We start from the raw sequence: 23549 nt of genomic DNA on the forward strand, positions 1-23549 counted from the left end.
GTCTTAAACTAAAACTTAATACCGAAGAAAAATTGTGCAAGAAAGAAGTCATACGTGAGGTAAAAGCTAAATTATTGGATTGTGGTGATATTTGGGTGCTAATTCGTTCTATGTTACAGTCACCGTCGTGACCACGTTTCACTGTTGGGTGGAAGATTGGTGAAGTGGTGTAGGACAGAACAGAGCGCCCTCTAAAGAGCAGCGTCTACCTATTTTCGAGCCTGTTCTGCATACCGTAGCCAGTAAAGCTAATCCGACGGCTACAGATCGGACTGAAGGGGCGATCCCCTGTGTGCGCCTTTTGCCTCGAAGCTGCGTGCTACTAAGGGCCTACACAGAGTGCATGGTCATCGAGAAAAGATCTCGGCCTCACTATCACCACCCGTCAACACGTGGTTTTTATCGAACAGTGAGTAGTGTCTGCAAGGGGAAAGTTTACCATTGCCAGAGTGATTGCCCAGACTCACGCCCGGGAACAATATCCATGGTAAATATCCAGTCCTGATCAACACCCCACTTCCATTGCAAAGGAACACCCAGAAAACGGACGGGTACACCGAAATTGTTTCGACGCATGCGGGCGTCCGGTACGAGCCACCAACGTAGACCCGGCGTCGTTCTCTCCGCTTGACCTGACGACGCGCTAACCGATCCCGTAACCGGTCGTATCGGTCATTCGACAGACTACGCACACGTAAGCGTTGTCGGTCATCATCTCACCCGAGATCGCCACGACACACAGCGACGTGCCTGCTACCTAGCGCACCGGCCTTCGCTGGTATTGAAGGTAAATTCTCCACGAAAATCAGAGCTGTAAGTACCCGATACGAATAAGTGCACCTACTCGCAATACCACCACTAATAGAAATAAACAAATTATAGTCGTTAGGATAGAAAATTTTGAAGCATGTAAAGACTCACGAGACACATAACAAGAAACATAGAGTGACGTCACAACTAGAGAACAGACAATTTTAGTTTTTGAACGGCCAAGAACCGATGAATGAAAGGGTGATAGTTTTAAAACAGAAATGCTTGCAACTCCTAGAACTAAATGTAAATAAATTATAAGCTTTTAATGGTTTCTCTTACACTTTTCTTTTAATAAACTAATTGGTAAAATTAAGAATTAAAAAACTTTTTTTTTTTTTGATAATTTGAATTTGGGAAAGAACAGTTGGATTGGAGAGGAATATTTTGGGTATGTTTGAGCTGCTTGCAGAGGTGGACCTGCTAAAGGGTAAAAACAAAAAGTTAGCTGGGCAAGTAAATCATAAATTCTGGCAGACGGTGTTCGCCGTCTGGCGCATAAGCTGGAATTAGAAGGACCTTAGCAGGGACCCACTTACAAAGTTAGAATCAATCAAATGCCGGACATTTTCATTAATCACAAATATTATACGCAACAATATGGATATATTTAACCCGTAGTTCAAAGATGGATAGTATATGTTATGGTTGCAATGTTAATTTGAACTGAGTGGCTTAAAATGTGTGATTCTAATCTAATCTAATCTAATCGAACACAAACGCAGCCAGTACAAAGAAAGCATCCTGGAAAATCATTGAGTTAGATGACGCCCAATAATTTTTCTTGTCAATATTGAGACTCACAGCATACCAGTGGTATGACATAAACTTCAAAGCGGCCAGGCCCACTGCGTTGTGTTTGCCGCAGAGATGATTCTTCGAGATGTATCGTGTTCAAGTAGTCACTTCAACATGATACATATCACGAATCTACAGGGGTTGAAGGATGCGTGGACATACCGTACCATACGCACCGCGTTCTTTTTAAGTTCTTATTTTGGTAGTTGTATATAAATATGTAGTGAAATGAATAACATAATAATAAGAAATTATATCAAATTTTATATATATTTTTAGACTATAACATCAACTAGGAGCCGAGGTTTACTCGGGATGTACATCTCTTGTAGAAAAAGCTGGAAATTGTAATGAATTCAATTATTATTTAGAATGTTATGAGTATCAGATAGCAAGTCATGTGCCAGGACGTCGTCTGCATAAAGGTTACATGGCAGGTTGTGAAGCTTTCATGCCTGGGATGTTTTGTAGTGTACTATGAAAATGTTAAATCATGAAAATATGAAGGTACATACATAATACAATAATAAAAATATATAAAAGCATGAAAATATGAAAAAATGAAAATAAGAAACATAAAAATATAATGTAATAAGAGAATAAAATTGAAAAATGAAGATATGAAAATATAGAAATATGTAAATATGCAAATTATATATGAAAATACAAAATATATGAAAATAAAAAAGATTAAAATATGGAATTTGAAATTTAAAAATACAAAAGTATAAACATATGATCATATACAAGAATAATAAATTTGAAGCATGAAAATATAAAAATATAAAAGCATCATAATGTGAGCATATAAAAGTATAAAAATAGGAAAAATATAAGAATATGGAACACATAAAAATATTATAATATGAAAGTGTAATAACATAAAATTATAAAAATATGACAATACAAAAATACAAAATATAAAAGTTTTAAAATATTAAAACATTAAATATCAAATAAGAAGGTGTTATGTTAATTTTGAAGAAATATGAAAATATGATAATATAAAAACATAATAATATAAAAAATTTAATACAGAAAAATAATATACATAAAAGTGTAAGATTTGGAAGGTATAAAATACGTAACTAAAAAAAATATACAATGTAAAAATATAAAATTATAAAAATATGGAAACATAAAAAATTAAAATGTAAAAATATGAAAAATAAATAGAGTGAAATATGAAAAATAAGTATAATGAAATATGGAAAATAAATAAATTACTATAAATTATTTCGTGGACTGGAAACTAGTGATACTCATGTTTCCTTTGAAATCTCTGTCCAGATTGCTATCAGAAATCAAGGAGGGTGTAGTCCTTAATTTCAATCTATGACAAAAATGACAAAAGCATTAGAATAACTATTCCTGGCCACGCTTATCTGTACCGTCACTAGGGAGAGAAGGAATAAGTACCACGGAGTTGGATATGGGGAAGGTATTCGCTGGGTCAGGATGTGCCTGTAGCTGGCAATGTGACCATGGTAGAACTTACCCCGTAACACACCACGAAGAGGTATCTACCCAGCGTTACGGGTAGAGTGGCTTAAAATGTGTGATTGCAGATTAATTTAAAACCAGAAAGTGCTTAAGCGTCCGAGGTTTGAGTTTGCACGGTATTCCTTGAATAGCGTGTTTCATGGGCAGATCGTATTCAATTGAGGAACTGTCGTTGGTGAAGTGAACTCGAGGTGGATTATAACACGGAAGACAAAGATCTGAAGAAATGTAGTTAAGATAGACTCTAAAGAATCTTGAACGACAAGACAGTTCAAGCATTTTATCGAAGTTATCTAAGACAAGTGTGTTACTTGTTCCACATTTGATGAGTATTCTAAGTGAGAGCTCCCAGTAACGATGCTTTAAAGGAGTGACTCCAGCAAGCACCTCCAGGCTCATGTTATGCGTTGAATGCATACAGCCAAGGGCAATACGCAAACAACGATACTGAAATCGTTCCAATTTGATCAGGTGACAATCAGCTGCTGAGAGGAAGCAGAAGGAGCCATATTCTAAAACAGAGAGAATAGTCGTTCTATAGAGTTTGATGAGGTCTTCCGGGTGAGCACCCCACCATGTTCCGGAGATAGAACGTAGAAAATGGATCCTTTTCCGGCATTTTTGTATCAAATACTCAATGTGGAGTTTCCAGGTACATTTGGAATCAAACACGACCCCAAGGTATTTAGAAGATAAAGATTGGTTGGACCATGGACATGGACCACGGCATCATCTGCAAGTTGTCTGAGCGTGCATTGTCCTTCCAAACAATTGTCAATATCTTTAACATAGAAATTATAAAGCAAGGGACTTAAACACGAACCTTGGGGAAGGCCCATGTAGCTATTTCTGGAAGTTGTCAGAGTGCCGAGTGTGAAGTTCATTTGTTTTTCTGACAACAAATTGTACAAGAAATTATTCAAAATAACGGGTAATCCACTACTGTGCAGATTGCCTGACAGTACTTCTATGGAAACTGAATCAAAAGCGCCCTTAATGTCCAAGAATACTGAAGCCAATTGTTCCTTGTGCGCAAAGGCCAGTTGTATATCTGAAGAAAGCAACGCTAGACAATCGTTTGTTCCTTTCCCTTTTCTAAATCCAAACTGAGTATTTGAAAGCAATGCATTTTCTTCGACCCAATGGTCGACTCTTGAAAGGATCATTTTCTCCAATAATTTTCTCATGCATGATAGCATGGCAATCGGTCGGTATGAATTGTGATTAGACGCTGGTTTCCCAGGCTTTTGAATAGCTATTACTTTGACCTGTCGCCATTCAGGTGGCACAATGTTGTACTCCATGAAACAGTTGTACAGGTCAAGTAATCGTCTTTTCGCGATAACTGGGAGGTTTTTCAGAAGATTGAATTTGATGTTATCGCATCCCGGAGCAGAGTTATTCGATGAAAGAAGAGACATAGAAAGTTCCAGCATTGAGAATGGTCCACCCAAAGAACTGGGATCATTGGCTGACTCTAGAAATAGCGGTTCTGCTGGTACGAAATCTGGACAGACCTTTTTTGCGAAGTTGAATATCCATCGATTGGAGTATTCTTCACTGTCGTTGGTGGAAGTGCGGTTCCGCATGTTGCGGGCCGTTTTCCAAAGTATTGTCATTGAGGTTTCTCGCGATAGTCCCTCGACAAAACGTCGCCAGTAGCTACGGTTTTTAGCCTTGAGAAGATTTTTGAATTTTCTTTCAAGTCTCAAATACTCTTCGGAAAGCTCAGACCTTCCGTGTTTACGGAAAGCCTTGAAGGCATCAGATTTCTCAGAATACAACTTAGTACATTCATCATCCGATCCAGGGGTGGCTGGTCTTCTAATGACAGATGTACTTGGAACGCGTCGTGTCTGAGCTTCTAGTGCGCTTTTTTGAATCAACTCAGTAAGGAATCGATATTCATCCAAAGGAGGAAGAGTATCAGTTGATACAATACCAATTTTTACCGCCAATGCAAATTTTTGCGAGTCAATGTTCTTCGTAAGATCGAAAGGAACATTAACTGGCTCAGATTCTTGATAGCCACTTTTAATGGTGGTGGCTATCGGCATATGGTCACTACCGTGGGGATCTTGGATAACCTTCCACGTGCAATCTAACGATAGTGAATTTGAACATTAAGACAGATCAATACGGCTTTGTTGACCATTTGGTCCTATTCGAGTTACTTCACCTGTGTTCAAAATATTCAAATTGAAATCGTCACACAAATCATAGAAAATAGGCGCTCTATAATCGTCATACGTTCCGCCCCATCCAATACCATGTGCGTTCATATCACCCAATATCAATACTGGAGATGATAGAAGGGAGACTGCACTCCAAAGCTGTCGACGATTAAGAGATGCGTTTGGTGGAATATAAACTGAAGCTATGCAAAGGTCTTTATTTTTTACATTTACTTGGCAAGCGACGATTTCTAAGCCATTAACAACCGGAATGGGAATTCTGTGGAAGGAGTAGCATTTTTTGATCCCCAAAAGAACGCCACCATAGTGGTCATCCGGAGCTTGGCGAACAATGTTAAAATCGAGGAAGTTGATTTCATCTTCAGAAGAAAGCCATGTTTCACAGAGAGCAAATACATCACAATCGGAATTGCGAATCAAAAACTTGAACACGTCCAATTTATTTTTTAGACTATGACAGTTCCACTGCAGCACAGTGATTGTATCTTGTATGGCCGTATTATCCATCGAAAGATACAATTTCTGCAAGAAGGGGCCATGAAACAGTCAATTGGTTCAGATAACTTTCTACTGGTTGGAATAAAGAGGTCAATGATTGGCCTCAATGAATCCGGAAAATTGAATAGATTCAAAAAGCGGTCCACGAGGTCCTTAAAGGATATCAATCCTCGCTTGGACGAGATTCTCTTTTTGGAAGTGCGAGTAGCATTTTCCTTTTCATTGATAATCCTAGCCGGATGTTTCTTAGGAACATCGGATTTAGGCAATGGCGGGAATGTCTTAGTGCAGCAAGGATCTGCAGTGAAGACTGGTTGCTTCGGGATTTTTAATAATCCCCCATTACCTTCAGATTTTGCCAAGCCTTTATGGATGACTTTTGTTTTCTTTCGGCGCGATCCCTGCGAAGACGGTTGCTTCCTCTTTTCGGGCGCGTGTACCTCCGAAAAATCATTCATATAGGCTGCGTCAGAGTCCGATTCATCAATGGAGATGGAATCATAATAGTCACTTACTTGAACGGCAGCTGAAAAAGCAGTCTTTGCGGTGGCAGTGGCGGATGTGTCTTGCGCTTTAACCATTTCCGCATAAGACTGCTTGGAGCGCTGTACCAACAAGCGTTTCACTTTTTGGGTGCGTCTTTTGTACACCGGGCAATCTTGCAAACCATGGGCAGGATCCAAACCACAATAAGCACATTTTGTGGCTTGTTGCTGGCAGGTATCCTCCCGATGTCTTTGAAAACATTTACCACAAAGTGGTTTGTTGTCACAAAACTCGGCAGTGTGACCTAATTGTTTGCAGTTGGTACAATTAAATACCCTTGGTACAAACAAACGCACCGGAAACAACATATTCTTGATATCTACATATTTTGGGAGCATCGAACCGGCGAACGTCACCCGAAGCGAGCCTGACTTAGCATATACCTTTTTACCATCTACTGTGGTTGCTGAATGCAATTCCTTGCAGTCCAGGATATCCACGGTAGATTACAGGGTATTCTTTAAGCGACCTTTCCCTGCAATCACATCCTTGCAAGTTAAGCTCGCTGCGTTGATCACACCTTCTATTTCGACCTCCCGCGAGGGGACATAAACTAAATATTCAATGTTGTACGCCCTGTCGCCAGCAATTTCATTCGCCACCTGGTATGTAGGTGCGGTGATGCGTAGTTTGTTTCTGTTGATTTGATTGAATTCAAGCTTCGTAAAACGACGCGTCAAGTCTCGTTTGATGCCGAGAAAATCTAGGCTTTTCGCTTTCTGCCGAAAGTAAACAACCCAAGGGCCAGGCGAAGATGCCTGGTAAAACCGTGTGCGAACCTCCCATAGTCTCTGCTTCCATTCTCACCCCGAGAGGTGGAAGGACAATTCTGTCTTATACTAACTTAAAACTACCGTGGACCCCCGGTAATATGACCGTTTTTAATCTGAACACTTTTTAATTTGAACCCCGTTGGTTTGAACATCGTTCAAATTAAAAATGGTTCAAACGTCATTTACCACGTGGAATCGAGAGAAGAAAAATGGAACATCGTGAAATGGAACGCAGAATCAAAACAAACCAGCAAAGAGAGCAGCCAGAAACCAGTTTTTCTGATGCTTATAGAGTAACCAGAAGTTCAAATTAAAAATGAACCCCGTTAGTTTGAATGAGGTACCGTTCAAATTATCGGGGGTCCACGGTATTAGCAAATCAGAAAAAAAGTAATGAGAAAAAAAACTAATTCAATTGATTTCAATCAGTCCCGCTCCAAAAGGGAGAACAATAAAACAAAATCTGCCACTTATCTGTGCTGCTGCTGTAGGTAGCAACAGAAACAATAGCCTGCTTTACTGGCGTCGCCAGAAGCAGCTACTTCGCTCGCCGACTGTGATCGCCTTGGATCCGTAGGTACGCACCACATAATAGACTCGCACTACCGAACAACACCTGCGATGAGACACAGCACACACGTCTGGCTCGTTCGAACTATCGGCACGGAATGCTCCGCCATTTTGTCGTCAGAACTTTTCTGGGGCGTGTGCTTCAACGACATTGATGCACTACACACTCACTTCACTACTTTACTGTCCTTTTTCTTCGCCTCAAGCGGGCACACACACAACTGTACTGTCTTGACCGAAACTTGTTCGGACGTATTTCAAATTTTCACTAAACTTGCACGACTGTACTATCGGAACGCGAGAGCCGGCGTAGTTCCGCCCACTATAAAACTCCTATAAAACTCCGGGTTCGCTCTTCCTCTTGATGTATATTCGTTGACAGTCAAATACAAAATTCAAGTGCCTGGTTATTTATAGTTAAATTGTTTGAAGGTGTGTGTGTCAGATGGACATTGAACTAATCTCCAAGCTCCACCCATTACTATGGCAACGCCAATAAAGCAAAATCTAACTGTTCCTGGTGGGCAGAGCTTGCTTTGTTAATTGCAAGATTGAATTCAAATTTATTTTTTGTTTACGGTTTAAGGGAAAGGTACTATTTTAATGTACATCTATAGACTAAACTAATCGTAGGTCCGAATAATAGAGGTAATAAACTATAGAGGAATATTGTCGCTGTCGTCACTGGCGAAACATCTTTTGCTGGCGAAGATAGGGCGCTAAATGTCAACGAAGGAAAAATCAGTACGTTTTGACAGATAGGTACCCAACATGTTTGGGAACGATAACAAAGGAAACCGCAGCGACAATCGTCCTCTATAGTTTATTACCTCTATTGTCCGAATCAATTATAGCAAATTTCATACATAGAGATAACACACAAAAGAATAAACAAAAATTACACGTTCGGAACCGAATATGGCTTGTTATGATTCGAAGAGGTTCTCGCCTCTCTTTTCTCGTTGTTCGTTATCTAGCGATCGATTTCTGCAAACCCTGATCCAGAATATTGGACAACAACCCGGTAAAAATAGTTTTAAATGGCGATCTGACGGGCAGAAAAAGGCAAGGTGCACAGGAAGCGAAGTGAATCGATCAGGTGGAAGACGGTTTGCGAAGGCTCTGTAGACTGTATAGTTGGCGAACCGCCACTCCGGATCGAGACGATTTTTATGTAAATACTGCAGTGGCCACTCGGAACTTAGTCTGAATAAATACTACCCTATTTGCTATCCGGAATCTCACATAACACGGTTTTTTATTGATGGTTATTGACTTTAATAATCATTGTCAAAGAATGTTCGAAGAATTCATAGAATAAATAAACATAGTTTTAATTGTCGCATATCTTATATATTAAGGAGTAACATTAAGTAACATAATGAGAACATTAAATCGTCATTAAGTCGGAAAAAATGCCACGAAAAAATATTGTTCGATCACGAACTGTGCTCATCGTCGTAGCTGCTGTTGAAGCCTAACAGTGCAGCGTGTGTGCGCTTTTTATTTTGTGTCACTTTTGTTATTCACTGTTCTCGCGCCAACTGCTTGCGTTATGTGCATAGCAGTGGCGCGCTGTGTAAGTCCAATTAGAATTTAAATTTGAATGTTTGTGCACACGTCCCCAATAGTTGTAACATTATTATATAATTGTCCTGCCGTACTAAGAGTCGCCTATAAAAGGCGACTCCTCAAACCATGTGATGTACAGTTTTCGTTATCGTAACCTCCGAGCTGGCACGCTGCCTCTCGGAGGTAATAAATCAGTAGTAAAAGTAATCAGCAGTTGTACTTCATTCGTCTGGATCCTGTAAAGCGAAACACAACGTAGGGTCGTCCCACCCTGGACGAAACAAATATCTATTGAATATTTCATTTTTTATTTTTCAGATTGCATTATAGGTAAAACTAATGAGTTCTGTAGTTTTTCCAATTGATTAAATTGTTTGAAAAACAACCCTATTAGCTGAGAATCAATAGGACGCAAAAAAAAAAACATATTTCTTCTGGCCTAACTGAATTCAAGACAAAATTCTCAAAACGATTTATCTGCTTTTGTAAACAAAGATTCAAACGACGATTTTGTCTTGAATTTATGTTTTGTTGGTAGCATCTTCAAACAAAACAATTACTGAAAAATTTAGACATATCAGATTGTTTAGCACAAACACAAAACAGTACTCTGCTATGAAATATCTTCTATTATTTATGAAAATGTAATTTTATTTATCAAATGCGCAAAGCTCCCGCTGTTTTTTTCGTTGAAAATTAACCTAATTTTTTTTTTATAAAACAACTTTTGAAAATGAATCTATTTCTAGGCATTGCATATTCTTTTCCTGTATTTTCAGACAGAACTCGAACGCCATGACGGTGGAACTGTTCGCCTTTGGGCTATTCACGAATCAAGCGATTTGTTGGCGAAATTAAAGATTTAGTTGGATAGGATACACTATGCCCAGGGTGTCGAGAGAGTTTCCAACCCGAAAACATCCTAGACCGGACCGAGAATCGAACTCGACATCTCGGGATTAGCATTCGTACACCTTTGCTCGCTAATGGTCTCCAGTAGCCTTGCACAGGAATCAAAATCTGGCGGAACATTTTCCCGAGGTGTAAAGTAGCTTCTACTTCCCTGAAGGGTTGTTTAAAAGATATTTTAGTTACTAGATAAAGATTGTCGCTTCGGTTCCCTTTGTTCTGCTGTCCGAAACATGTGTGGTACATACCTGTCAAATCGTATGGATTTTCCTTCTTTGACATTTAGCTCCCCTATCCTCGCCAGCAAAAGATGTTCCGGACAGCGACGACAGCGACAATCTTTATCTAGTAACTAAAATATCTTTTGGTTGTTTACTTCGGGCCACAAGGGTATCCAATAGTTATTCTCTGGAGGCGACATTTTCCGAGCAGAACCAAACTACGCTCAGAAATAGACCAAAGCTATAATAATATACCAACAATTCATTTGACAATTGATTCGTCTATCATAAATTTCCCTTCCTGTATGCTCACATTTGCTAGCGTGTACGCCTTCTCATTGCCATAGATTAGGCAATGCGATGTTTTCAGCTCAGTTTTATCTCTAAAATCGCCAGAGAATTTACCGACCCGTACTGCCTCAAAGCGCTTTATACAGGGGTCTGCGAAGCGGCCATGTTTCTGATGCCAGCATCAAAATCATCGATTAATTTAATACAAAGGCGTAATCATAATCGTTGAAACCTGCCGTTGAAAATGTATTTTGAATATCATGATATTTTGGCGAAGTAGAGCGCTTGGTGCCGATTGAAATATGAAAATTTATTAAAGACATCACTATTCTTGTTGAAATAGCACCTCGCATTCATACTTTCGCACAAGTTCTTGAAAAATGATGAAAAATAATTACGTCTATTTGGAAAAAATCACTTCGGAATAGTGGTTTGTTTACAAAATAGAATTGTCAGTGGGAAACCCAATTTCAATAGAACAATGGGAAACTCAAAGATGTTGGCTATTGTCAAACGTAGTGGGTAGGATTGGGGTTGCCAGATACCTGGATTGAACGGTTCAAGCATAGTATCGAAATCGAAGACAAGTGTGTGAATATTCTACCGCTTCGGCGAAGTTAAAGCATGACCTGTTCTGACCCCAAGATTTTTTATCTTCTGTTTTTTGTAACAAACCGATTTTTATCACCCATCACAAGGCGATGAATAAAACATTTCCTTTTTGCCGCTGAAGGAGTTGTTTACAGCCAATAGCGGAGTTATTTACAGGCTATCTTGGCTTTAACTCGTAAGGAACGGAAGTTCCTTGCTTTTGAATCAAGTTTCATCGCATGTAATTACTTGCACATACTTTGGCGGGTGTAGTAGATAAGATTAGAGGCATGAATAAGAGAAACGCGGATAGGTATGTGCCGCCAATCGAACCGTCAAAAAACAGCAGCCAATCGAGCAGGAGACCTGTCAAGCAGCCAATATGTTGGCTCAAATGCTGAAACGGTTTAATTATAATTCGATTTTATACCATTTTTGAATGAACAAATTTCAATGAATTTTACATTAGTTTGCAATAAAATATGTAAGTCATTTATAGATTATGAAATAAAATTGCCTTGTTTATTGTATTCTATTGTTATGTGATGTTGACACATTAAATAACGGATTGTGAGATTTTATCTACATAAACCATTTTCGCAGACAGACGTTCAAGTTCGACTCACTAACTTGTAAAAAACTGTGTAAAAAACATGGCCGTCGGATTGCCAAGTAGCAATAAGCGAAGAGATGGCGCCAGGTTTTTGATTTCGTCAAAATCTTTTAGTTTCTTGACCGGATCTGCTCGATGGGACTCTTAATAAAAATGTATGAATCACACACAAACGCGCTGTTGGAAAATAAATCGAAAAATGTTCAGCACGCCAGAGATGATAGGGGAAATGTTCCGATCTCCAGCTATTTCCATCTCATCGCTAAACAAAGAAATACGGCACCAAATTCGTCGCATCTTTTTGTCAACATGCGTGCTCACTGCTGAAAAAAATCACAAAAATAATAAACAAACCAAATTTCTTACCATTGCTTTGTTTTTGATGGGATGGAAATAGGAGCTATGAGATGAAGTGGCGAACCGTTCCCCTATTTGTTACTCAGAATGGGTTATTTCATTTTTGATTTTTAGATTCTTGTCCATGTCCTACTTGACTGGGCTATTCGTTGGTTTTGCAACGAAAAAATCTACGATTTTCGGTCCAGGCACATGTTTTTGAATCACAACGGCAAAAAAACACGCATGGGAAAGGATCTAAAAGAGCCAATGCGAATGTTCCGAAATAGCATACACGCAGCTTCACAATTCCTTTACTATATCGTGGCATGAATTGCAAGTAAAGTAATTCGCTTTAGCTACATTGTAAAAGTCGATTGTATAGTCGTTCAGATAAAAATGATTTTTGCGGCCGTGTGGGAAGATCTTTGTTGAGTGTTTCTGCTTTGCTTCCATGCTTTGGTGGGAGGCAAACGCGGGTGAGGTAGAAGGGTCAGACAGAGTAGAAGGCGATATGACAAAACGTCAGTTTTCATGTAGCAATAAGTTGTATAGGCGGCGCTAGCGTGCTATGCAATTAATTCCAACGTATTTAGATTTAGATGAGCTTAAACGTCTGTCTGCGCCATTTCTTTCTTTTCATGTGTTGGTCTTCGATGAAAAAGATTGACTGCAGTGTTGGCAGAGTCATATTTTCTATCCGCGTTTCTCTTATCCAGGCCTCTAGATAAGATAAGGTCTATAAAATATCGAAAAAAGTGATCCACTTTACTGCATTGTGACATTAGCAATCAGTAAATTTCTTATTATAGTATACTCTCTTGTTGTGTATTTATTTTAATGTGTAGCGAGCTACCTTGGTTTTAAGACAAATTGATTCAATCTACAATCTATCTAGGGGGCCCTCCTTAGCCGTGCGGTAAGATGCGCGGCTACAAAGCAAGACCATGCTGAGGGTGGCTGGGTTCGATTCCCGGTGCCGGTCTAGACAATTTTCGGATTGGAAATTGTCTCGACTTCCCTGGGCATAAAAGTATCATCGTGTTAGCCTCATGATATACGAATGCAGAAATGGTAACTTGGCTTAGAAACCTCACAGTTAATAACTGTGGAAGTGCTTAATGAACACTAAACTGCGAGGCGGCTCTGTCCCAGTGTGAGGATGTAATGCCAACAGAAGAAGATTCAATCTACCACGAAAACATTTCGGAATGATCGTGTCAAAAAACGAAATGCGAATCAGTTTGCTGAGTATTGTTGCGACGAACGGACGAGTCTATAGAAAACTATAGAAAACTTGACTGGGTCACGACAATGACGCAGCCGGTAGATTCTGAACTTTTTTTTTGTTGATTTTGTTTTGTAGTGCTCAGTGAAAATATGTATGATACGTACACTGAGGAAACTGGCCGTAAGATTTTCATACGACCAAACTCATGAGAATGTTTCATACGAATTGAACTATGAAAATCGTAGGATCTTTTTTCGATCAATTCTAACTCTTTATTGGGTATCCAACGAGACAGTTTCTCGAAGCGTTGGTGGGCGTGTGGTGTGAACGCACGCCTCCTAATAACGACGTCCATGGCTCGAAACCGGGTTACACTTTTTTTTAAACAACTGAAAATATTTCATAAGATTGTCGTATGAAATGCATTCCATTAGACAATCGTATGAAAATCAATACATTTTCTTGTGGCGAAATTTCAAAAGAGAAACGTATGATGTTCTTACGACCAGTATCGTATCCTCAGTGTAGTGAATAGTGGGGTCAAGTAACGCTAAGCTAAAAAAATGAAAATACTAGAAAACAGGATAGAATAACAAAAATGTAAAACAAAAAAATAAAAAAAATAAATAAACGGAAAATGTCCCCGGTAGGCTCCTTGACGGAAGGGCAAAGGAGTAGGTCGGGCGACAAAGAAAAGGAGCAAAACAAGATAGCAAAAAAGAATGAAAATGATTAAAGCTAGCGTCTCCGGTAGGCTCCCTGACGGAAGGGAAGAGGAGTAGGCCGGGTGACAAAGAAATAGTGCAAAAAAAAAAAGAATGCAATGAATCGCCTGCTTTGAGCGTAATTGCAGCGGCACACTAGGAGTTAACTTTCTGAAATCAGTATGGCGAAAGGCATCTAAGGTTAGATTTCTCAAAATTAAGCCCCTTCATCGAAAAAATATTTGGTAGGCGTAGTAGCGGACACCTTCTTACATAACCGGTACCAAATAGTTTTTCATGAAAAGTTCCTAATTTTGAGAAAACCCGCGTTAAATGTCTTTCGCCATACACATTTCTGGCGGTTAACTCATGCTGGCTATTTGCGCATATACGATAGCGCCTGAATGTGGAAGCGGCGAGTAAAAAATCAGCCACTGCCAATAATTCATTGATGAAAGCTAGCGTCTCCGGTAGGCTCCCTGACGGAAGGGCAGAGGAGTAGGCCGGGAGACAAAAAAAAAAGTGCAAAAGAGATAGCACATAGAAAAAATAAAAAATAAAATGCTAGCGTCCCCGGTAGGCTCCCTGACGGAAGGGCAGATGAGTAGGCCGGGTGACAAATAAAAGTGCTAAAAGAGATCGTGCTAAAAAAAACAAAAAAAAAGAGAAAAAAATATGGAAAGTTTATAAAAATGCGTCTCCGCTAGGCCACTCGACGGAAAAGCAAAAAAAACAGCGAAGACAAGTTGAAAAAAAAATATATAAAATAGGTTAGGTTTGAATTGAATACGGAAATGAAACATGTTTGATTGAAGCAAAAACAAAACTTTGAAACGATATTTAAAGATTCGATGAAGATAACGGTTCTGGAATTAGGTTTCAAATATTTTGTTTACTGAACTTCCATTTGAAAAAAGTTTCTAGATTTGAACATGTGTTTCAGAGACCGTATAATCGTTTGGAAACCTGGAAGCAAACTCGAAGGTAAAGCCCCAAACGCAATACAACGGAACGGCGACGGAAAATTTGACAGTTTCAGTTAGCCCATATATTTTCTGTCAAATTTGCCGTTCCGTTGAATTGCGTTTAGGGCTTAACAGGAGATTGGAATTGATTTATTTTTAAGTTTGAAGAATGAATATGGGAATCGCAATAAGAATTGGCATTTGGAGATTGGAATGGATTCGGATTGGATTTTGATTAAGTTTTGATTGGATTTCTATTGGATAAAGTTTGGATAGTGTTTAGATTGGATTGAAATGGCTTCGGATTTGGATTCGATGGTGATAAGGTTTATGTTAAGGGGCCCTCTTAAGCCGTGCGGTAAGACGCGCGGCTTCAAAGCAAGACCATGCTGAGGGCGGCTGGGTTCGATTCCCGGTGCCGGTCTAGGCAATTTTCGGATTGGAAATTGTCTCGACTTCCCTGGGCATAAAAGTATCATCTCATGATATACGAATGCAAAAATGGTAACATGGCTTAGAAACCTTGCAGTTAATAACTGTGGAAGTGCTCAATGTGAACACTAAGCTGCGAGGCGGCTCTGTCCCAGTGTGGGGATGTAATGCCAATAAGAAGAAGAAGAAGAAGGTTTATGTTAAATTTGATAGAATTTTGATGAATTTGGTTTGTTTTGAAATTAGATTGGTTTTGAATTGGGTGAAGGTTGAATTTGGATTGGATTTGATTTAATTTCAATTGGATTTGGATTGGACTTCAATTTGGGTTGAATTTGTATTAAACTTGGATTGGATTTGTATTGTAATTGGATTTCAATGGGTTTTGGATTGGATTCATATTGGATTTAGATTGGATTTAGATTAGATTTGTATTGTATTTGGATAGGGTTTGGATTGGATTTTAATTGTATTTAGAATTGTATTTGTATTAGGATTTGGATTTGGATAGGAATTAGATTGGATTAGGATTGAATTTGTCTTGGATTTAGGTTGGATTTGGATTGAATTTGGATTCGATTTGAATTGGATTGGATTGTAATTGAATTAAGGTTAATTTTGGTTTGGATTTGGATTGTGTTTGCATAGGAATTGGATTGGATTTCATTTGATTTGTATTGGATTTGCATTGGATATTGATTGGATTTGTTTTGTTTTAAATTGGATTTGAATTGGATCTGGATTGGATTTGTATTGGATTGAATTTGTTTTGGGCTTGGATTTTGATTGAATTGGATTGGGATACGATTAGGATTGACTCTGAATTGAATTTGTTTTGGATTTTGATTGGACTTGGATGGGATTTGGATTTTGAATGGTTTTGGAATAAATTGCATTTGGATTGGCATTGCATAACATTTCTCTTGAATTGAAAAAGAATTGAAAAAAAATAGGATTAGATTGAAGTTGGATTGTATTTGGTTTAGAAATCCAACGCTACTATTTGATTGTGATATATTTTAATTTTTGTTAAGAAAAAAAAAGTTTAAAATTGTTATTTATTTAACAAAAAAAAGAAAAGGATTCAAGGACTATCAACATATAGCTATAAAGTCATTTTATGTTTATTACACATTGGAGAGTAGAGGAGGAGAAGAATGTAGTAGATAAGCAATCAGTAAATTTCTTATTATAGTATACTCTTTTGTTGTGTATTTATTTTAATGTGTAGCGAGCTACCTTGGTTTTAAGACATATTGATTCAATCTACCACGAAAACATTTCGGAATGATCGTGTCAAAAAAACGAAGTGCGAATCAGTTTGCTGAGTGTTTTTGCGACGAACGGACGAGTCTAGAAACCTCTTCTGGGTCACGACAGCGGGTAACTCCTTATGTTGCAGCAATACCATCTTGTGGTTATCACGGGTCATTATTATTGGTACTGGTATTCAGTGTTTCGAAGGTTTTTGGCTTTCCTTCAAGCAACCAGCGCTTACTACTAGAGCCACCTATAGATAAACAGCGGGGACTTAGTTGCGCATCTAATATAATTATCACTAACCGTGAAACTAAAATCAGGTTGCTTGGAGTGCACCACATGAATCCAACCTGTTTCAAATTATCAATATTTTCGTATCTTCGTTCTAGAAATTAGATCCTAAATAAACTGGAGAGCATTTGGATCCCAAGCGAATGTTTAGATAATGTAATGTAACAAGATCATTGAGAAAAATACTTGAAATTGTCCTTAGCTCGTTTCAGAATATAGGGTAGAGAACCATTTGGACAGCACCCCCTATTCCCGTCAGCAGCATTCATTACTCAAGCGCATTACAATCGAATTACTTGTTTTTTTAGTTCATGGTTAGTTCTTGTCGATATCTAGTGATGTACAAACAATCAAGCCATTTGGTTGGAACGCGGTCGAGTTATTAACGTTGCGGACGAGAATAGAGGTTACTGCCAAAATGGTCCCGCTCCCTATGGAGACTCAATGTTGTGCCAAATGTTAAACTAATTTTTCGACAAAAAATAGGAAAAAAAGCTTATGGACGCCATATACAGATGTGCTCGACTTGCGGTTAGCGGCAGATCAGTCAGAATTTATTTATTCTTATTGCAAGGGAGATCTGCAAATAGGGTAAAATGCCCCTACCACGAAAACATTTCGGAATGATCGTGTCAAAAAAACGAAGTGCGAATCAGTTTGCTGAGTGTTGTTGCGACGAACGGACGAGTCTAGAAACCTCTTCTGGGTCACGACAGCGGGTAACTCCTAATGTTGCAGCAATACCATCTTGTGGTTATCACGGGTCATTATTATTGGTACTGGTATTCAGTGTTTCGAAGGTTTTTGGCTTTCCTTCAAGCAACCAGCGCTTACTACTAGAGCCACCTATAGATAAACAGCGGGGACTTAGTTGCGCATCTAATATAATTATCACTAACCGTGAAACTAAAATCAGGTTGCTTGGAGTGCACCACATGAATCCAACCTTGTTTCAAATTATCAATATTTTCGTATCTTCGTTCTAGAAATTAGATCCTAAATAAACTGGAGAGCATTTGGATCCCAAGCGAATGTTTAGATAATGTAATGTAACAAGATCATTGAGAAAAATACTTGAAATTGTCCTTAGCTCGTTTCAGAATATAGGGTAGAGAACCATTTGGGCAGCACCCCCTATTCCCGTCAGCAGCATTCATTACTCAAGCGCATTACAATCGAATTACTTGTTTTTTTTAGTTCATGGTTAGTTCTTGTCGATATCTAGTGATGTACAAACAATCAAGCCATTTGGTTGGAACGCGGTCGAGTTATTAACGTTGCGGACGAGAATAGAGGTTACTGCCCAAATGGTCCCGCTCCCTATGGAGACTCAATGTTGTGCCAAATGTTAAACTAATTTTTCGACAAAAAATAGGAAAAAAAGCTTATGGACGCCATATACAGATGTGCTCGACTTGCGGTTAGCGGTAGATCAGTCAGAATTTATTTATTCTTATTGCAAGGGAGATCTGCAAATAGGGTAAAATGCCCAATAGTGGACCCTCTAGCAGCGGAATTTTGCTCTTCCTGTCATAAGGAGTAGAAATTTTCAACATATTAATTCTGCTTGATACAATACATGTAAACATTGTAAGGTAGGTTCTCCCGATGAAATTTCATAGCAAAATGTTTACATTTTGCTGTAATAATACAAAAATGGCTGGAGGGTCCACCATTGGTTGGGGTCCACTATTGGCTACTTTACCCTAATTTGCCTGCTGATTGAAAAAACAAGCTTGGATATCCATGTAACAATCATATTCATAAAAAAAAGAGATTTTGCGTCCAGTAATGTTCTGCTCTTTATGGTCCTACGCTATTTATTCAAAATATCGACAAGTACTTACATTTTCTAAGCTAATACTCTACGGAAAAGTATTCAAGGTTGTTCCACTTACGAGTGAAAGTTACTTTTCCAGCCATGTTCCTTGGTTTTGTGCTTGTGGAACGAACTAGGATCGACGAATCGACGACTACAATACTCGCACTGGTACGGTTTTTCTCCGGTGTGCAACCGTAGGTGCACCTTGAGAGTGGGTTTTCGTTTAAAGCTGAAATGGTGTTAAAAATAGTTACTATATGTTCAGGTTAATAGCCTATTTATATTACGAGCATTTACGAGGAAATTGAAGTGATAAATGACAAAAAGAAATGAAATGAAAATAAGTTGAGCGAATCTTTAGCATGACGTCAAATACCCCGTAAATGATCGTAGTCTGAATAGGCTAAGTAAGCAATTATTGACAAAAAGGGCCGTAAAGCTACTCGCAGAGTCTTATGGTAACGATGATTGTAATCCATAAATAGTATTCCGTGTATAGTAGAAAATCGAAAATTTGTTTTCAATAAAATGAAATATCTGCAGTTATCAGACGTCGCAACTCATTTCTGATTAGTGCGCATGATAGTACATCCATGCGTGCATGATGCGCACTACTAATGAAATATTTCAAATTGTCGCGACTCGCGTCGCAGCGCGAGTGTTCAATCGGGCGGTCCGGTTTGGTGGCGGCCCGACAATATAAAAGATCACGTGAGTGTCCCGTGTTCGGTAAAATGAAAATCAAATAAACCAAATTTGCGCCGGTACGTCGAACAAAACCCCAATTTAATTCACCTACACGCAAAAAAATGTTGCGGTCGAAACTACCATTCCGAGGGTTATTTTAAGAATATGCACCGACGATTTTCAGCAGATAACAAACCCGTTTGATTTTACCACGCGCCCAGTAAAAATCTACTGTGGCTCTTGCGGAATGTTGTCACATGAACTGAAACAGTGGTGAATTTGTCCGAAACCATGGTTGATTGTACTGAAATTTCATGGTTATTTTAAAAACAGAGCGTAGTCTACAAAATAGTAATTGTTACCAGGGAATTTTTTTCTGTGTAGTAGTGATACTGCCTTGTCTTTATTTAGCCAAGACACCAACCATTTTGAGTCGTATTTTTGTTTACACCTGAAAAATCAAATGTCGCAATCGTTCGAAAGTTTCGTTCGACCGTAAACGAGAATTAGGGTGTGTAACTATTGAACCTAATGGTCAGTGGTTAACGAGATCTCCAGTAGTCTTGCGAGCAAAGGAGTAAGATTGCCAGTTTGAGCAGTGCCTTTGCAGCAGATAACAGACATACAGGCTAGAACAAATTTTACTCAAAAAACTGTGTAAATCAAAGTACGTTAGAATACTGACTGTGGCAATACGTCGTTTGGTGGCGCTAGGTGTCATTCATGGAGTCATGCGTACCAGCTGTCACATTTCATCAAACAAATATTGCGCGCCAAAATGAAACCAAGCTTGCCGCCTTTTCCAGCACGTGGTAACTGTTGTTATTTATTTTTCGTTCACTATGGAACCAACAAGGTCAAAAAACAAATTCAACAAAATGCATTTTGTTCTCTCAAGCAACCAATTACCAAGTAGAGTTTACTACTCGTGCCACTTCTCAATTACATATTGTTGAAAAAATATATGTTCTTAATAATATGTTCAGATTACGTTTAGTTAAAATTGTTGACTACTATCGAAAAGACAGATAGTGTTCCAAAACAATTCACTGCCGGAAATGCTTGTTTGTTTCCTAAGTATAACCCGAATGGAACGACTAGGCGGGGCATAAATGAATGGTAAAAAAAAATCATGAATATCCTTGAGCATTATAGGTTCACTGCTGGCTGTGACGATGATTGTGGCTGTGGCTAATGGAAGGAACAGTAAATATTGAAAAGAATTACAATAATGATAATACAGTCAGAGGTGGTTGCTTCTGTTCACCAACGAAACATCTCATCACAAAACAAACCATGCACTTCTTGATGGCAGCAAAATCACTTGCGTTAGTGTGAGAAAGAAACATCGCATATGGAATTGAAACCAGTGTGATGGGGAGGATTTGTTGTTTATGTTTATGGTGGGTGGTGGCGCCTAAAATGTTGACAGCTTCTTGATGAGAGAAACTTTGCGATGCCAGCGCCGCCACGAGATTGCCACTTGTGTTGCATTTCAAAATGACCGTTAAATTCCTTACACACGATTGAGAACGGACTTGTATGTCTGTTCTCTGTGTGCAAAGTGTCACCGTTCAAGTCACGCAAAGCCTGACAATAACAAAATCCAGGTCATGTGTCAAGTACTCAATTGTGATGCTCAGTGTGGATCTCACATGCTTGGTGTAACGATCACCATGAAAGTGACATTTTAGCAACTAGCGCTGGGTCACTCACCATGTCTTCACTTCTTCTGCCTGTGATCACCAGCATGAATGATAGGAAAACTTTCCTGATGTTGTGGTTGTCATATCCAGAGTCTATTATATAGAGTTGCGCAAAGAGGATCTTCTTACTCTTATTCTGAATGATGCTCTTGTTATTATGTTGAAAACTTTCATTTTTGTTCAACCCTTCAAGTGACTTCACGGGAGTGATCACTTCTAAAGCTTTTTAATTCGATAACCAAAGTCACCTACAGAGTGCAAACACGTGAGTTTCTTGTTGCAACTTTATTGGGGGGTGTATTGAAGTTTTTTGAAGCTGTTTCTAGAACAAATCTAATACATTTCAATTCATGAGTTTTAATTCGCCATAATAATCATCAGGCGATAACAATACTTCTGCCTTACCAACAATCATTTGTTTACTTTGCTCGATAGGTAGACGGTTTGACAGTTCAATAGGTAGATTTGGCTTCACTCTGCGTAACTCTATATATCAGGTATCTGGCACCCCCAATCCTACCCACTACGTTTGACAATAGCCAACATCTTTGAGTTTCCCATTGTTCTATTGAAAATGAGTTTCCCACTGACAATTCTATTTTGTAAACAAACCATTATTTCAAACTGATTTTTTCCAAATGGGCGTAAATATTTTTTACCATTTTTCGAGAACTTGTGCGAAAGTATGAATGCAAGGTGTGTTTGAACAAGAATTTTGATGCCTTCAATAAATTTTCATATTTCGATCGGCACCAAGCGCTTTGCTTCGTCAAAATATCACGATATTTGAAACATATTTTCAATGGATGGTTTTCGATGACTATGATTACGTCTTCGTGTTAAATTAATCGATGATTTTGATGCTGGCATCAAAAACATGGCCGCTTCCAAGGCCGCTTCGCAGACCCCTGCTATATATAATAGACTCTGGTCATATCCATGTCATCTTGACTATCGTGATGATCACTTGATCTATGCGGTGTTTGGTTCGAAATCAACGCTCATCAGCAATGGAATAATCCACTTAGCGGAAATTAATGGATTTTTGCTGTAATAAAAATGCATGAAGCCAAAATAGAACTTTTGGGAACATTCAAGTGTTCTTATGCTTTATGTTGACTTTTTGTTCAATATTTTAAGAGGTGCTGTAAAAAGAAAAGTACATACATAGTTTTACCAAATTTGATCCAGACTATCTTTTGAAAAAGGCCAAATTTTTTTTATTGATTTTTTCAAATGGATACAATCAAAAAACGAAGCATCCTACAAAAAATGTTGTATGGGTGACTATCGCAAAATCAGTCAAAGTTTCTAGTAAAGATATTGGAAACAATTCAAATTGAGCCCTACACTGAAAAAATCAGTTTTTAAAATTAAAGCTCGATTTGCGAAAACACGCCCTTTTTGATTTTAATAATATTGTGTCTCAAGATAGGTGATTATGTTCCCTACCAACCGCCCATACATCGCAAGCTTGACACTTTTAAGGGAAAAAAGTTTTTCTAACAAAATATTTTTCGTTATTATGCCACACAAAACACATACTCACAAGCATACTCATGCAATGGCGGGCAAGGATGTCATCGATCATTTAGTAATTTGCGTTCGATCATTTACTAGTTTGTCAGGTTTTTCTGCAACTCTGCCTTATGGTTCGATGCTTGAATTCCACTAGTAACGGTGTTATAACTATAGTATCAGGAACTTAGACTAAATGATAACAAAATTCCAATCATTTAGTTTAAATTACTGCAACTAGCGCTATAACTCCGTTATTATTTGAATTCACACAATGAACCATTAGGCAGGGTTGTAGAAAAACCTTTGCACTAGAAGTCAACGATACAGCACATTTTGAAATTCAGCTTCTGGAATGAATTATTGACAAACTACTAAATGATCGAACGCAAATTACTAAAAGATCGATGACATCCTTGATGGCGGACAAAGAAAAGCTTTCAATTAATAACTGAGGAAATGCTAATAGAATACTAAGGGTCTGTCTCATTTGGAGATTTAAACTGAAATTAAACTTAAAAGTGACATTTCAATAATTATCAAATAACCCTGCTCGCAGAGCAAGATTACTTTTGACAGATATCGAATCATTTTGCATCGATGTCTTATTGGAATTGCTGGGTAGCACCAGCTATTCTTATGACTGGGTTATTTGGTTATTTTCGAACTGTCACTTTTAAGTTTAATTCTCCAAATGAGACAAAGCC

At 38.4% G+C, this 23549-nt stretch overlaps 1 protein-coding gene across 2 annotated transcripts in view; it reads right to left on the reverse strand.

Moving 5' to 3' along the window:
• Nucleotides 1-9024: 9024 nt before the first annotated feature.
• The window catches only part of LOC134221019 (zinc finger protein 182-like), a 69822-nt gene continuing 55297 nt past the window's right edge, over nt 9025-23549 (reverse strand). The window contains exons 5-6 of one of the 2 annotated variants that reach the window (XM_062700193.1): nt 18957-19160; nt 9025-9536 (exon numbers count right to left, since the gene is read on the reverse strand). In XM_062700193.1, the coding sequence (XP_062556177.1) occupies nt 19004-19160 (157 nt within the window). In that variant the 3' untranslated portion in view covers nt 9025-9536; nt 18957-19003. Of the gene's footprint in view, nt 9537-18886; nt 19161-23549 lie in introns of those variants that run through there. The other variant, XM_062700192.1, reaches the window with a different exon arrangement.

This window comes from Armigeres subalbatus, chromosome 3 (assembly GCF_024139115.2).
Source record: "Armigeres subalbatus isolate Guangzhou_Male chromosome 3, GZ_Asu_2, whole genome shotgun sequence".
Lineage (NCBI taxonomy): Eukaryota > Metazoa > Arthropoda > Insecta > Diptera > Culicidae > Armigeres > Armigeres subalbatus.